The sequence below is a fragment of the Clarias gariepinus genome, chromosome 13 (genome assembly GCF_024256425.1).
Source record: "Clarias gariepinus isolate MV-2021 ecotype Netherlands chromosome 13, CGAR_prim_01v2, whole genome shotgun sequence".
Lineage (NCBI taxonomy): Eukaryota > Metazoa > Chordata > Actinopteri > Siluriformes > Clariidae > Clarias > Clarias gariepinus.
Genome location: NC_071112.1, coordinates 21,132,690 through 21,146,197, shown reverse-complemented (window position 1 = coordinate 21,146,197; position 13,508 = coordinate 21,132,690). Strand labels below are relative to the sequence as shown.

Here is a 13,508-nt window from a genome sequence, read left to right as displayed (position 1 = left end):
AAATAGTTTCAGTGAGGGGCTAAAAGCCTGAGTTCATGCCCCAACCAGTGCCCTACACCCAACCACTGGGTTTACAGGTGCCACCCATAGTGCCAGTCCTCCTCAGCCCAGTGTATCCAGTGTAAAAACCTCGATTTACGGTTGGTGTGCTTCTGATCATAGACAAATGAAATTCAATGCCTAGGTTTAGCAAATTAGTTTATTTTATTGATTTTCGTCACTTAGTTGTTGCGGCCCATTCGCTGTAATCCTTTTCCTGACTAATTTATTTTTTCCCAGCTTCTGTAAACTTCGAACAGCTTGTTCTAGTGCTCACTAGAAATCCTCTCTTATAAACCGCTGCATCTGGTAGGAAATTGCTTTTCTGTTGGCAGTGCATCTAGTAAACCAGAGGTTACAAAACATTTAGCATTTCCAGCTGTTTTAGGAAGTGTGTGTGCGCGCATGGGTGGTCGGCTGTTTTCAACCTAAAAATCTGTCTGTATGCTGCTTATTTTGCTAAAGATGCCACTGTGCCAACATGTGCTATCACACCGCTCTTTATAAACCGATTCCTTTTTTTGTTTTTGTCATTCGCTCTTTCCATTCCCTGTATATATCTTGTTTTTTCGCAGTTTGGCTTCGGGTTTTGTCAACAACGTTGACAAATTGATCTAAAACCCGCCAGGCTTTGGACTGGCAGCCAGAGGATCCAGAGGTGGCCCTCTTAAATCTGATTCATGATGGATATAAATGGACGTTGTGGCTTACTATGTCTTTTCTCGCCATCAATAGTGTCAATGGATGATTTTAATAAAGCATCATGAATGGAAAACTAGGCAAAGTTAATACGTTTATGGTTCACCTGCGATTTAAATTTTGCAGGGTTCATTTATTTAATGTTCATCATCTAGCTTACAATTTATAATATGAGGGAAAGTCAAAAATTATCAGCACTCTGGCCGTAGAATTTATTTTAATTAACTTTTAGAAAAAACATTGCATCGTTTTTTGACATCATCATAATTTCCTGGAACCGAACAGGTTTAAGACTGATGGAGCAAGATCAGGACTTTAGGGAGGATGCTTTAACCCCTAAAAGAAGTTTTTTAGTGTGTCAATAGTGTTGGCAGAAGTGTGCGAATGTGTATTGTCATGCCAGGTCACAATGGCCTTGGATAGCAGTCCTCTGCGTTTAATCCGAGATTTAGGCTTCAGCTTTTCAATAAGCGTCTCACTGTAACGAGCACTGTTGATTGTTGAACCGTTTACTTGATAATATTCCAGTACTGGCCCTAGAGATTCCCTGAAACCTGTAAGCATCAATTTTCCAGCTGATGGTCGACTTTTTAACTTTTTCTTCGTCGGCAATTGAGGATGTTTCCATTCCGTACTCTGCTATTTACTCTCAGACTTGTAGTGATAAATCCATGTCTCATCACCAGTAATGATCCCCTTTAGGAAATTTTCACCTTCCTTAGAGTAGCGGTTTAAACATTTTTCCAAATGCGTTTGTTTGTGCACTTCCATGAGTTGTTTCGTCACCAGGTATAGACCCTTACTTCACTTTTGCTTTTGCAAATGAACTGATGTAACATGTTTACACCTGCACAGCTGTGACTGGGGAGGCAGTGGCATTGAACGGAAAGCGCTGATAAGACCAACTGAAGTTTTAATGTAACGGGAGTGCTGATAATTTTTGACTTACCCTTGTATGTTGGAAAAATACCTACTGTATAAGTAGAAATAGTGATCCTATCACAACCAACAAGACTTATAGCTATGTACCAATAGGCCTATTCTAAATTATAGATGAATAAATCCGTCATGGGACATAGTGTGTAAATGTGTGCATGTTGCACTGCGATGAATTGGATAATCCTCACCTTACTCACAGTGCTCCTGGAATAGACTCCAGATCCAACGCCACCCTGACCAGGATAGTGCTATTATTAAAAAAAATATATATATAATCCAAATCCCTTGTTTAAAGTAGAAAGCCCTACGTCCATCATTGATGCTAACTCTGGAATCCTGTGACTGTTTGGGTTTCCTTTTCATAAAGGAAACGCTGCATCCATGAAATAGGATACATGTGCTGCTACTAGAGCATCTCTATGGATTGCTCCGTTCCACATATGGTTTCTTATAAAGAAGGCGATACGAGTACAGGGTTTTAAAAAGGAATTTTCTGCTCCATGCAGCACCAAGATCGAGAAGGAGAAAAAGGAGCACGCCCGACAGCACGGGATGATCCGGACAGAGATCAGCGGCGCTGAGATAGCCGAGGAGATGGAGAAAGAGAGACGCTTCTTTCAGCTTCAAATGTGCGAGGTCAGTGTGTGCAAGGACATTTCGAAATCCTAAGCGGAAAGGGAAAGTGTATGTCCTTCTTTTAATGGTCTGTGTAACAGCTAAATGGTGTGTTAAATTGTGCAACGGGGCATGCATTAGAAGAGTATTGTAAAATTCCTTCAAAAATGGTAGCAGTAATTTTCAACTCAGCTTTCCAAAAAGGATGATGGTGTTGCTTTTTTTATTTTGCGGTATCGCTGACTGTGATGGATTTTTGTTGCAGTATCTGCTCAAAGTGAATGAGATTAAGATCAAGAAGGGCGTGGATCTGCTGCAGAACCTCATCAAGTATTTCCACGCACAATGCAAGTAAGGCCATTGAGGAACGGCTTCGTTGAGAGGCCAACGTTAATGTTTTTGGATATAAATAAACACAAAGGCACAGTTAAAAGCATGAAAATAGGAATATTGTGTTATGGCACCATGGTAATCGCAAAAGGCTGCAGTTTATTCTAGGTAATATTTGCATAGTTAAGAATTTATGTAAAGGTAGTAAGTGATTAAAATATTTGCTTATTGTGCCAAATAAAAATTTATTTGCTGTTAATATATATATATATATATATATATATATATATATATATATATTTTTTTTTTTTTTTTTTTTTTTATTTATATATATATATATATATATATATATATATATATATATATATAATATAATGTGTATGTATATCTCTCTCTATATATATATATATAGATATAGATATAGATATGGATAGATAGATAGATAGATAGATAGATAGATAGATAGATAGATAGATATCTGCCTGTAATTAAGCAATTTAAATTGTGATATGAAACTATTAAACATTTCATTTAACATGTTAAATGAAATGTTTATTAGTTCCATGTCACAATTTAAATTGCAATCGCAATATGGGTCGATAAGATTATTATTATCATTATTATTTATTTTTGATCACATCATGCAGCTCGGTTATTCATTGTGCAATCACACCACGTTCTGTAATTAAGTATGAAGGGTATGAAAATTCATTATACCCTGAAGTGCACTTGTTTTAAAGTGAGCTTCAGTGAGCAAGGACGTCTCTTGAGGCTTATTAGATTTCCTTTTTGATTTAATAAGGTCTGGGCAATTAGCAACTGTCCGTTCTGTGCATAATTTCCTCTACTTTTCAAAACCAGGTGTAAATTAACTTGCACTATTAGGGAGCAATAAGGCCAGATGTTTGGTTCTGCTGCTGAATTCAGCCACATTTAGTCTGCCTGTGTGGATTAGTGATGATGACAATAATAATTGATGTTGGTCATTTTGCAAAAATGAGATTAATTAAGTGTAATATTTAGATGTTAAGGACTGTATATGGGGGCCTTGGAAAATCTTCTGATGTCACCATGACAGAATTCAGGCCTGACCAAAAGTAAAAAAAAAAAAAAAGAGATGTTCTGCCTGTAGCACCTCAACTTTAAGAAACCATAAATATGTTTTACCACCACCGTCATGGAGAACCAGATCTCACGTGCAAACAAAAAGAGTTCTGAGAACAGATCTAGGATCAGAGCCGACTCAGGAGTGTTGTGCTTCTAAACTAAACTCAGAACTGTTTCTGGTATCATATCTCACACCTTGTCAGTGTGATTTCCTTACACGTATAGCTAGTGTGATTTCCTTACGCGTAGAGCTCACAATTAAAAAATCATGATGGACCTGTGCAATTATTTAATAGCAAAAGGCTGCATTTTATAACGGATAATACACTTATAGTTAGGAATAAAGGTAAATTTAATATTATATAAATAATATAATATCTAATAATTTAAGTATTTGTTTATTTTTTATGATTTTGAATTGATAAATGTTGGTAAACATCCGTTTAATTAGATTATTTGTGCCATTATTTGGTGTTAGCCTAAATAAATGTGTGCAGATCTAAAATGGTATGTCTAATAGTTAAATATCACAGTTTATATTGCGCAATCTCATTTTCTTTGCAACCCCTTCTTGCATGGTGAAAGCCAGGCTTGGATCGAGATGTTAAATCTGCTGTGCTGAAACAGACATGAGGCTAAACAACAGTATGTAACCAGACACCAGCTGGAATCTTGTGGTTCAGAAAAAAAGCACAAGCGAAACAGTTTTAAAATTATTATTTTTTTTTACTATTACTATTTTAAAAATCTAAGTGTAAAGGGGTTTCCTAGGATATGGCACATGTGTATACTGTAGGTTAATAACCTATGATATCAGACACATTACACGCTCATAATGTGTCTGCATGCTCTCTCTCACATACACACATACAGTATGTCAGGCCCGCAGGGAGAAAGGCGTGAAGTAAAAAGGTTTCTGGATCGATACTGTCTGGGAAGATGCATGCCAAAAATATTCCTGTTGTTTCTCCACTAGTGTGACAGAAGACAGATATTTTCCACATTAAGAGGTTGGACTCGCCTCGTCTTGTAGATTTTGCCCAATTATTTTAGAAGGCAGGTGGAAAAAGGCTATTCACAGAAGAGACTTTCTAGACCATTAGAGTGTGTGTGTGTGTGTGTGTGTGTGTGTGTGTGTGTGTGTGCGCGTGGGTGCTTGCCAGCATGAGATAGTTGGCAGGATGAAAGTGGAGGTTTAATGCTGTTCTGGCGTATTTTTACACCTGATCGGATGGCTTGTCTTTCAGTTTCTTTCAGGATGGCCTAAAGGCAGTTGACAACCTGAAACCATCTATAGAGAAACTGGCCACTGACCTGCACACGGTGAGCAGAAGATTAATAAAATACCCATGTCTTAATGCCTTCTAGCCAAAGCATATAATAATACATTAGTTTATTAATAGAGATGAGCGAAAAATCCTTTTAGATATGTAGCGCGATTCTTTAAAAAAAATAATAAAATATATAAATGATTTATATGATATACATATATAGAAGTGGGACAATGAAACGTTGGCCAATTTAGTGTTGGAGGTTTCATGGCTAAATTTGACCACCCTGGTGGCCAATCTTTATTGACTGCACATTCTACCAGTAAGAGTGTAAAGGTTTAATTAACAGTGTAATAGCACAGTTTTGCTTAAAATATTGCAATGCACACAACATTATGAGTGACATATCAGAGTTCAAAAGAGGTCAAATTGTTTGTCTCACTGGCGCATCTGTGACCAAGACAGCAAGTCTTTGTGATGTATCAAGAGCCATGGTATCCAGGCTAATGTCAGCAGACCACCAAGAAGGATAAACCACATCCAACAGGAGTAACCGTGGACATAAGAGGTAGCTGTCTGAAAGGGATGTCTAGGCGCTAACCCGGATTGCATCCAAAAAGCTGCCCAAGTCACTGCAGAATTAAATGTGGACCTCAACTCTCCTGTTTCCATCAAAACTGTTCGTCAGGAGCCCCACAGGGTCAATGTACATGGCCGGGCTGCTATAGCCAAACCTTTGGTCACTTGTGCCAACGCCAAACCTCGGTTTCAATGGTGCCAGCAGTGAAAATCTTGGGCTGTGGAAGATGTGAAACATGTATTGTTCTCTCATGAGTCCACCTTCACTGTATTTTCCACATCTGAAAGAGTTACAGTGTGGAGAAGCCCTAAAGGAGCGTACCAGCCAGACTGTTGCATGCGCAGAGTGAAGCATGGAGGTGGATAAGTGATGGTTTGGGCTGCAATATCATGGCATTCCGTACGCCCAATACTTGTGCTAGATGGGCGCGTCACTGCCAAGGACTACTGAACCATTCTGGTGGACCATGTACACCCAATGGTTCAAACATTGTATCCTGAAGGCTGTGCCGTGTATCAGGATTATAAAGGACTGATACACACCGCAAGACTGGTGACAGAGTGGTTTGATGAACAAGTGAAGTTGAACATCTCCCATGGCCTGCACATTCACCAGATCTAAATATTATTGAGCCACTTTGGGGTGTTTTGGAGGAGCGAGTCAGGAAAAATTTTTCCTCCACCAGCATCACGTATTGACCTGGCCACTATTCTGCAAGAACAATGACTCAAAATCTTTCTGGCCACTGTGCAGGACATGTATCTGTCATTCCCAAAACGAATTGACACTGTATTGGCTGCGAAAAGAGGCCCTACACCATACTAATAAATTATTGTGGTCTAAAACCAGACGTTTTAGTTTCACTGTCCATATATATACACACACATGTATATGTGTATGTATAGGTATCATGTGAATATCATATTGGCAGATCCCGAGTGATTATTATCAATGGCTATGGTATGTTTTGGCCTTGTTCCTTTTTTTAGATCAAGCACGCTCAGGATGAAGAACGCAGGCAGCTCACACAGTTACGAGACGTGCTGAAGACGGCGCTCCAGGTGGAGCAGAAAGAGGTAAGGCCAGCATCATTGTGCTCAATGTTAAGTTAATGTAAACTTTTTATTTAGTTGCATCTTACTCACGCTCATGTGATAGGACATTAGTTAGGCTTAAATGAAAATATTGTAATAAATAAAAAATAAAAAATAAAAACAAACATTGAGTAGTATCTGGTAGAGCTGTGTGATTTAATTTATTTTGCAGGTAAATTCGGCTTATTTCACTCATTAACTGATTCATTCAATCAGTTTTTGATTTCGGATCAATAAAAAAATTTTAAATAGGTAAACTTAAAAATTGAGATGAAATTGAAAAGTTACATGAAAATGCATTAAAGTACTTTAGCAAAATACTCTTGTTTTGTGAGATTATCACTTCTTCTTTTGTGTTTTTGGCCAGTTAATACAAAACTGCCACCTACTGGACTGTAGTGTGGAGCAGAAAATTAGCTTTTTAGAAGGCTGGGACAAGAAAATCAATAACACGAGTTAAACATTATTTATAAAAGCGTTTAGTAATTTTTAATACCCATAAGAATTTTTGTGATTTGAATCGAGTCAACATCTTATCTATGAACATTCTTATGCTTCTTTATTTGGTTTGCTCTTTACTTCAAACAAACCCCTTTAAATCACGTAATCCTTAAACATTTAAAGATTATATGCTCTTAATTCAAATGTAAACAACTTTCTTAACTTTGCGAATGGCCACTGAGTAGCCGAGAGATCTGGCATTTAGATGACTATGCTCTGCCTTTGTGTTTGTCTTGTCTGTGTGTGTGTGTGATTGCTATTGTGAAACATGCCATGTGTCAGTTGTCTGATGGAAAGCTTTTTTCTCTTCCTAAATGCCTCCGGCCTTTGTCAACGAAGTCTAGGAGAGTAAGTGCCTGATTGATGTCCACTTTTTGTGAAGAAAGCTGCAGGGGTTGGGAAGCTACTAAAGATCCTACCTCTTGTGTCTTTATTTTGGTATTCATGTACAGAGATGCCAACATCCATTGCTTAACTGGAGAGTGTTCGATTTCCTAAATGAAACAGACAACAGGGGACTGAAGGGGAAAGGATGTGAGCTGTCAAACACAGACTTGCAGAAAACCAAAAGGCAAAGACCAAGCAGTTCTTTTTCACCAAGCAGGTCATAAAATAATAAAGTACAAAACAAAACATCACAATGTATTGTGCTTTTCTTTCATGTCACGTATCAAATCTTAACCATTCGTCTGGTTCTTTATAAAATCCCACTTTCATGATTTGTGCTACAGTTCATTCACAAGTCTTGAGGAGTTGTATGGTTAAATTGCGACCAGCATATTTTACCTTGGAGAAAACCCGGATTTTTAGACCCATATAGTAATACCTGGCAAAAAAAAGTAAGGAAAAATAAACCCAACCTAAATTACGAATGGCGTTCCAGGTAAACTTGGCCTTGAAATTTCTTGTGTATGACGACGGCGTAAAACTGAGACATGTACAGAAGACTGAGACAAGCACAGTACAGTGATGAGACTCTTAGTTGCAGAAAATCTGAATGATGCAATTGTTTTTAAACAAGCCCTTGAATCATGAATGAATAAGATGGCTCAGAGCCCACTGCAGTTGATTATGTAAATTGACAAATAACTTGTCACCAAGTTGCAGAAAAGACAAATCTGTCTGTGGGACCTGCACACACACAATCATTCCACCAGCACCACTTGCTGTAACATACATGACTTTGGCTGGGAGTTATTCTCACATCCCCCGTACAGTCCTGACCTTGCTCCAGGTCATTTCCACATGTTTGGGGCATTGAAGGAGTTCCTGGGAGGCCAGCGTTTCAGACTTAAAATGATCAGATCTGATCATGTCTCCAGCGTACTGAAAAAACCCTTCTATCTTAATGGTGTCCAAGCACTAGTGAAACGCTTGAATGAGTGCATTAGTGTATCAGGAGTTTATACAGAGAAATTGATGTAGTTTTTACTGTCATACAGTAACTGTATTCTGTTATTCTGCACATTCAAAAGTCTCGGTTTGACTAGAACACCCCTAGTACAAGTTTAAAAAAAATACACATTTCATTTCTTCAGCATGGAACCATCCCATCTACATGTGCTAGGGGTTCAATAATAAGGTGACATGTTCTCTCTGCCTGCTAGGATTTTTCTGGTAGCAATGTTGGCACCTCTGCATGAAGTTTGAAAATAGTCCTACTGTTTAATCTGAAGTCCCGTATGTCCATGGTATGTCTATGAGTGCAGAAATCAGACTTGGTTTCACATGCTGTTTCCTTTCGACATATTCCTGAACCAGTCAGTGGTGACTTTAAATGTCATTTAAAGTATTTTAAATTCAAAACAAATATTGTCTTTCGAACACTTCTGAAATCATAGCCTGGTATTGCACTCTCATGCCTTACTACTTTCCCCAAATTTGTAGAGTTTGTGAATGCGGTCGCCTCTCAAGGGGTTCTGGGACATCCACTGTGTCAGTTTCCTCAAAGGAAGTGACCGCATATGAGTGCAAGTTTTTCCATTCCTTTGACCCTGGGAATAGCCATTTCCTGTCCCCCTTTTTTTTTTCTTTAACAGATAAATGTACATAAGCAATTACATGCATCGTCCTTCTGCTTTGTAGGATTCCCAGGTGCGACAGAGTACCACGTACAGTCTGCACCAACCTCAGGGGAACAAGGAGCATGGCACAGAGCGGAGTGGGAACCTGTACAAGAAAAGTGACGGGTGAGTGGGTTAACTTCCCAAAACGGTCACGTCATGAAATCTCGTTTAACTGAACCGATGGACTGAAGGGCAGCAGCAATGTGATGACTCTTCCTGTTTCCCGTCTTCAGTCTCCGGAAAGTGTGGCAGAAGAGGAAGTGCACAGTGAAGAACGGCTACCTCACCATCTCCCACGGGACGGTAAGCCGAAGCATTTAATAAACTGCATGTTTACTCTTGCTTTTTTTGCCTGACTCTTTAAATCACACGTTATCTTCGCATACCCCGTTTCCAAAAGCAGATTGTTTTCTTTTGCTCGACTGTTCCTGCTGGACACTGGTGCGTGTATTGCGTAATGCTGCAAGCTTGTTCTGTTTCTTTCTGCTTTGGAATTTTCCCACTTTCCCATAAAATGGATAAGAGAGAAACAGAACCGCACCTACTTTTAGAACATGCAGAAGAGAGGCTTTAATAACTTCAGAATGCCGTCAACTCTCAGTAGATGACTGTGTACAGCTGTGCTTTCAGGAAGAATATGTTTTTCCTGTTACAGAAGGACAAGCCTGAGAAAATGATATTGAAATTTACAGTGTACTGTATGCAAGTCTCCCTTATTATTGTTCATTGTTTTTGCTAACAATCTCTCTCTCTCTCTTTTTCTCTCTTTTTTATTTGTGCTATCAGCCAAACAGACCACCAGCCAAGCTCAATCTCCTAACCTGCCAGGTCAAGCACAACCCAGACGAGAAGAAAAGCTTTGACCTTATCTCACGTATGGCAATTCCCTTCAATAGCTAGAAACACACACACACAAAATGTGCTCACACACAATATCTGACATTTGTGGAAATAGACATCCTCCCTTTTTCTCCCTTTCGAAATAGCTCATCTCAGAGTCTTTCGAAGGCTCAGTGTTGCATTAAATTCGGCTATACAGAGCCATTTTAAAAAGTTTAAAGAAATATTGTTCATGTAAACGTAGCTAGTAAGGACAAGGGGGAAAAAACGATTCGGTTATGTATCACAATTTGTATTGTGGCAATTCAGGCATCACCACAGTGCCTCCAAATATTTTTGGTTTTTAAGGCAGTAGTTTAAGGTGTAGTGGTTAGCACTCCAGCACCTCCAGTGCCCGGGTACGATTCCCGTCTCTGGTCTGTGTGCAGGTAGTTTAAATGAGGGTTTCGTCCCACAGTCCGAAAAACAGGTACGTAGATTAGGCTAATTCCCAAATTGCCCACAGGGTGTGAATGAGCAAGTAAGTGTGTGTACTGTATGTCTGCCTGTGTGTGTCCTGCGATAGATTAGCACCCTGTCCAAGTTATACCCTGCCGTGTGCCCTGGGATGGGCTCCAGGCCTCCAGGTGTTACTCTAAACTATTCACGCATTGGCAGGTAGCACAGGAACAAATTATTTGTCAAGGATACTGCTCTATTGTGTGCTTCCTGGTGATTCCTGTCCCTAGTTCCTACTGATGATGCCATTCATTCACCATTAGCTACATTTGGATGGAGATTATTTCTTCAATCTGATTTAAATCATTCCCTTTATAGATTCTATTTTAACTGTTTGCATGGACGATGCTCTCATAAGTGTTTACATGCCTTTTATCAGAATGTAAATTTGTGGCATGCACAAAGTGGCTCTGTCCAGTATTTGCTGGAAATATAATAGTAGAACAACTTTTTTGCCACCAACTTTGATGTTATGTTTGGTTACAAGAATTCAGTCTCATGTGTGCTTGGTTAGATGTTTCTCTGCACATAAAATATAAGCCAATTCGTGGCCTTTCCTCCATTAGGGAAGGTAAAGACAGGTGGCACAGAGTTGTTCTCAAAAAGTTAGAACAGGATGGAAGGACATATAACCTTTTGTTACCTCCATATGAGGCAAACATGCATAGAAAGAAATGTTTGAATCAAGTGTGTTCATGACTAATATTTATTTATTAATCAAATTCACCCTCATTTTATTTGAATATGCATCCAATCGGTTCAGAGTGATGTTCCGATATTCTTATGTTTTTTACAGGCTTTCTTGTTAAGTCTCAGCTTTGAAATTCAGTAGTTTTTTGCTGTTTCTGCTGGTTTGGAAATAAATATAATGACATCCTTTGGCTGACTGTAAATTCTAAATTTACTTCCAAAGTAACACTTTAATTAAGGTCTGTATTACAAGTCTAACATGATCATATCAACAGATCATGGTAGATATTATTTGATTCAATTCAATTTCATTTGTATAGTGCTTTTAACAATTGACATTGTCGCAAGGCAGTTTTACACGATCAAAATAATTATTTAAGTTTGTATAAGATGTGAAAGTGTATGAATCAAAATGACAAGACTGTCCCTGATAAACAAGCCGAGGACGATGGCGACAGTGGCAAGGAAAAACTCCCTGAGCTGGTAATAGGAAGAAACCTTGAAAGGAACCAGACTCAACTAGGAACCCATCCTCATTTGGGTGAAACGGATAGCAGGGATTTATCTGCATCATACTGTGTGAGACTGAAAGTTCTGTATAACAGGAGATATGTTTAAGTTAAAATTGAGTCCAGTCCGTTATTGGAGGCTCAGGTAGACTGTAGGAAACTCCAGTCCTGAACTATCGAGCGACTGAAGTCACAAGTCCTCAGAGAACAGCTGTTTGCATCAGCCAAGGACAGGACTGTCTTCATCATAAAAGTGGAACCGTCCACAGTTACAGTAACACACGCATATCAGGCAGACCACACGGGGCATCCATGCGATGACATTGCCAACCAGAAGCAGGACACCAGGACGAGTCGGGCAGCTCCAAGGGGGAAGAGGTGGTCTGGATCACTGGCAGCTCAGAAGCGACATGTACTGTATAGCTCAACAGAGAGACATGTAGAGGGAAAGAGAGAGAGAAGAAGACATGGTAGTTAGGTATGGTCACAGTCAAACAATGTATAATGTAAATACATATTTGGTGTAGAGTGCAAGCAGGGACTTCGGCAGGACTAACTGAGACAGCATAACTAACAGGGAGAGCATGAAAACTAATACCATGCTTACCAATTATGTTGCCCAGAGGAAGCATGTAAAGAGAAAATAGACAGTGGGCCTAAAACTAAACCCTGTGGAACACCAAACTCCACTTTAGAGTTGTTATGACAGATTATGTCATGATGATTTATGCCACATTTTAAGATGTGTGCTTTAATGTTGAGCACAATCAGCAATGCTTAATGTCTTTAAACATTGTGTCCATACATGTATGCCTCATACCTTGTCATCATGTGCTCAGTCTACACATAAAATTGGCATATGACATCACAAGATAAAACATTATGCTTTTTTTTTAATGTTATTCCTTTTTTTAATTAAATCACAAAAAAATATGTACAATATAAAAGATATAAAAGTACAAAAATCAGGTATAAAATAGTGAATTATACAAATAATTATACACTGTTAAATTCAAGTTATGAAATAACAAACATGACAAAAATATACAGATAAGTAATAACATTAAACAGAGTAAACTAACTGATAAACAGACAAATAACTAACACATAAAACATTATGTAAGCAGTCATGGCAGGTAATGATAACATCATTGATACATCATAAATTTCCACATCAATGTACATTATTATTTGTATGTTTTATGGTTTGGTTTTGTCATATTAGTATATTTAATTTTGAGTTTGAGTAAATTAATATTTATCCAATATAAATACCATGTATCACTCGGTCTACTTCAGTACACGCAACAGTAATGGAAAAGACTGCTGTTTTGACAGTCAGAAGATGATCGTCCACAAGCAAGGGTTAGCCTGCCTGACTGACTGACTGACTGACTGACTAACTGTTTGCAGAGTGCTGTATCTAAGCATATTAATGGAAAGGTGACACAACAGAGATAACTGCAGCTTTAAGCCTTAAGCTAAACAAATTCAGGAACTTGGGAGAGCTTCACAAGGGGTGGACTGAGGCTTGAGTCAGTGCATCAAGAGCCATCACTCACAGACGTCTTCAGGAAGTGGGCTACATCTGTTGTATTCTTAGTATCAAGCCACTCCTGAACCAGATAAAATATCAGAAGTGTATTTTCTGGGCTAAGGTGACACATTTTTTTAAATTTCATTTGGAAATCAAGTTTCCAGTATCTGGAGGAAGATCTGGTGGAGATGCA

The 13,508-nt window shown here is 38.6% G+C and overlaps 1 protein-coding gene across 2 annotated transcripts in view; it reads left to right on the top strand.

The window, feature by feature from the left end:
• Positions 1-13,508, top strand: part of asap2a (ArfGAP with SH3 domain, ankyrin repeat and PH domain 2a) — an 86,876-nt gene that overhangs the window by 57,892 nt on the left and 15,476 nt on the right. For both annotated transcript variants that reach the window (XM_053509490.1, XM_053509489.1), the window contains exons 6-12: positions 2,184-2,313; positions 2,558-2,643; positions 4,977-5,052; positions 6,570-6,656; positions 9,261-9,364; positions 9,475-9,544; positions 10,028-10,115. In XM_053509490.1, coding sequence (XP_053365465.1) covers positions 2,184-2,313; positions 2,558-2,643; positions 4,977-5,052; positions 6,570-6,656; positions 9,261-9,364; positions 9,475-9,544; positions 10,028-10,115 — 641 coding nt within the window. The remainder of the gene's footprint in view (positions 1-2,183; positions 2,314-2,557; positions 2,644-4,976; positions 5,053-6,569; positions 6,657-9,260; positions 9,365-9,474; positions 9,545-10,027; positions 10,116-13,508) is intronic.